General features: G+C 46.4%; 1 protein-coding gene across 5 annotated transcripts in view; it reads left to right on the top strand.

The window, feature by feature from the left end:
- Positions 1 to 69: 69 nt before the first annotated feature.
- PRORP (protein only RNase P catalytic subunit) overlaps positions 70 to 2,244 on the top strand; it is a 143,176-nt gene continuing 141,001 nt past the window's right edge. For 3 of the 5 annotated variants that reach the window (XR_014810672.1, XM_084969029.1, XM_084969030.1), the window contains exons 1-2: positions 70 to 580; positions 914 to 2,198. Coding sequence is in view for 3 of the 5 variants with exons in the window: in XM_084969029.1 (XP_084825155.1) it covers positions 1,213 to 2,198 (986 nt within the window). In the remaining 2 variants the exon portion in view is untranslated. The remainder of the gene's footprint in view (positions 581 to 913; positions 2,199 to 2,244) is intronic. The other 2 variants (XR_014810673.1, XM_021099168.2) reach the window with 1 other exon arrangement.

Genomic DNA, 2,244 nt, shown 5'->3' with positions numbered 1-2,244 from the left:
GCCAGCTCTGGCGTCAACACCGCCCAGCCCCGTAAAGGTTACGAAGGCTGCTCGACCACCATCTTAGCCACGGGCGGAAGTCGGCTAATCCGGCTAAGTCGGTCACTATCGCCACTGAGGAAAATACGGCGCTCACGCAAACAGCAGGGGGAACAAACGTGAAAGAGACGGAGAATGAGCCTCTTTAAGGCAGCGTCCCAGCTTCACCAAGCCCGATTTTAAAGGTACAGGATAAGAAAGCCTGCTCTATTTCTTCATCTCGGCCCTTTGGCGCTTGTCCCCACGTGACCCAGAAGTTCCTGCGGCACTTCCGGCTAAAGGAAAGAGCTTTCTAATTTCAGTTTCTTTTCATTGGTCATTGCGGTATCTGAAGGCCCCTTGAATGCAGTAGCCGCCTTCAGCAGCCGCCTGTATCCCCCTCCCGCCACTAAAAGGCTCAGAATCCCCTTTACTCGCTTCCAGGCCGGGCAGAACGCCTGCGCTGGGTTCAGCCACGCCTCCGCAGCCCGGGCCGTCGCGGTGCATTGTGGGCGCGGTAGTTTCCGCCTCGTTTCTGGATGCATGGAGCGTGAGTGCTGTGGTGAGTTGTTGAATCAAGTGAACTCCGTTTGTGGTCCATGGGTACATTGTAGGAGCACTGCATCCTCGTGGACTTCCCTTCCTTACCTGTGTCGCTGGCTGGCTCTTTCTCTTCCCCTTCCCCAGCCCTGTTTCCTCATTTGGCGAGTTTGGCGGCCAGGGCCCCTGGACTTGGGCTTTCGCCTCTGACCTTACTGCTGGTGGGTCTGGGGTAGGGGGCTCTCGACTTTACGCCTCTTCTGCAACCCGGCTCCTCTGGGATCCTGCCCCTTTTCAAGGACGTCTATGGTCCATGTGAGTCAACTGGCTGATACTCTTTGTGCCTTTTTCTTAGGTTCCAGACTGGAATATAATAGGCACCAGAGGATTCCTCCTTTGTTCTCTCTACCTGGGACTTGTGACCGACGTTGGATGTCTTCAGATCGTTGTTTAATGGAGAGAACGGAACCAAACTTCACTGCTGTTAACTAGCCCCCAAATCAGAACCCACATTTGTCTTAGAAGCTGAAAATCATCTTTTAGAAAGTTGCCGCTTCGATTCTCCACCTTCTACCCCCAATCTCTTAATTATGCTGTAGACGTTGGGGCTTTTTGACCATATCTCTTACAATCTGGTGCTGATTTCACTGCATAATGACTTTCTATTTTACTGGTATTCGGAGCTTTCCTAAGCTTTGGAAGAGTAACCCATACCTTGGCCTAGGCCCAGGACACGCCTATCTCAGTCTCCTTCTCAAAGACTGTTATGGTATCAGGAACTATAAGTGGTTTTCTCTTAAACCAATGTCTCCACAAAATACCAAAGCCATGAATCTGCTGATTGCCAAGGCTAGATATGTCAGGAAAAGAGATGAGGGTAGTAATAAGCAAGTTTCTGCTGATTCTCCTCATCTCTTTGCAGCTGGAGCAGCTAAGAAGAGATCAGAGATGAATCCTCAGAGTAAAGATTATTTCCGGCCGCCTGTGAGGAACATTGTTCAACTCCCAACAAAACCTTTGAATTCAGAGGAGTGGAATAAACTTAAGGAAGATTTCAAAGGAAAGACTAATTTTGAGAATTGGATCCTTTCACAGATGGTTAAATATCATAGCTCTATAGATGTGGCTAAATCTGTACTGGCTTGGGTAGCTGCAAACAACAATGGTGTTATAGGCTATGATTTGCTGGTCAAGTATTTGTATCTCTGTGTTTTTCATAAGGAAACAGCAGAAATTATTGATGTCTATGAAATCATGAAAGCCAGATACAAGCGTTTAGAATCTGGAGGGTACACTCTTCTCATCCGGGGATTAATCCATACAGACAGATGGAGAGAGGCCTTGCTGCTGTTAGAGGATCTCAAAAAAGTCATAATCCCTTCAAAAATGAACTATAATGACTGTATTCAGGGAGCCCTCTTGCATCAAGATGTAAATGTAGCTTGGAAGTTACATCAGGAGTTGTTAGGTCATGATATTGTTCCTATGTTGGAAACTTTAAAAGCCTTCTTCGATTTTGGAAAAGGAATAAAAGATGATGAGTATTCAAACAAACTACAAGACATTCTTTTGTATCTAAGAAATAATCAGCTGTATCCTGGGGAGTCATTTGCTCACAGTATAAAAACATGGTTTGAGAGGTAATTTTGATTTTTGTTTATATGTATATATATTAACACCTGGACC

The sequence above is a fragment of the Sus scrofa genome, chromosome 7 (genome assembly GCF_054392235.1).
Source record: "Sus scrofa isolate SSC_HxYL_T2T_F1_AM1 chromosome 7, Sscrofa_HxYL_maternal_Yorkshire_Landrace_v2.0, whole genome shotgun sequence".
NCBI classification, from domain to species: domain Eukaryota; kingdom Metazoa; phylum Chordata; class Mammalia; order Artiodactyla; family Suidae; genus Sus; species Sus scrofa.
The sequence above is the reverse complement of the archived record's forward strand: the minus strand, read 5'-3'. Positions and strand labels throughout refer to the sequence as shown.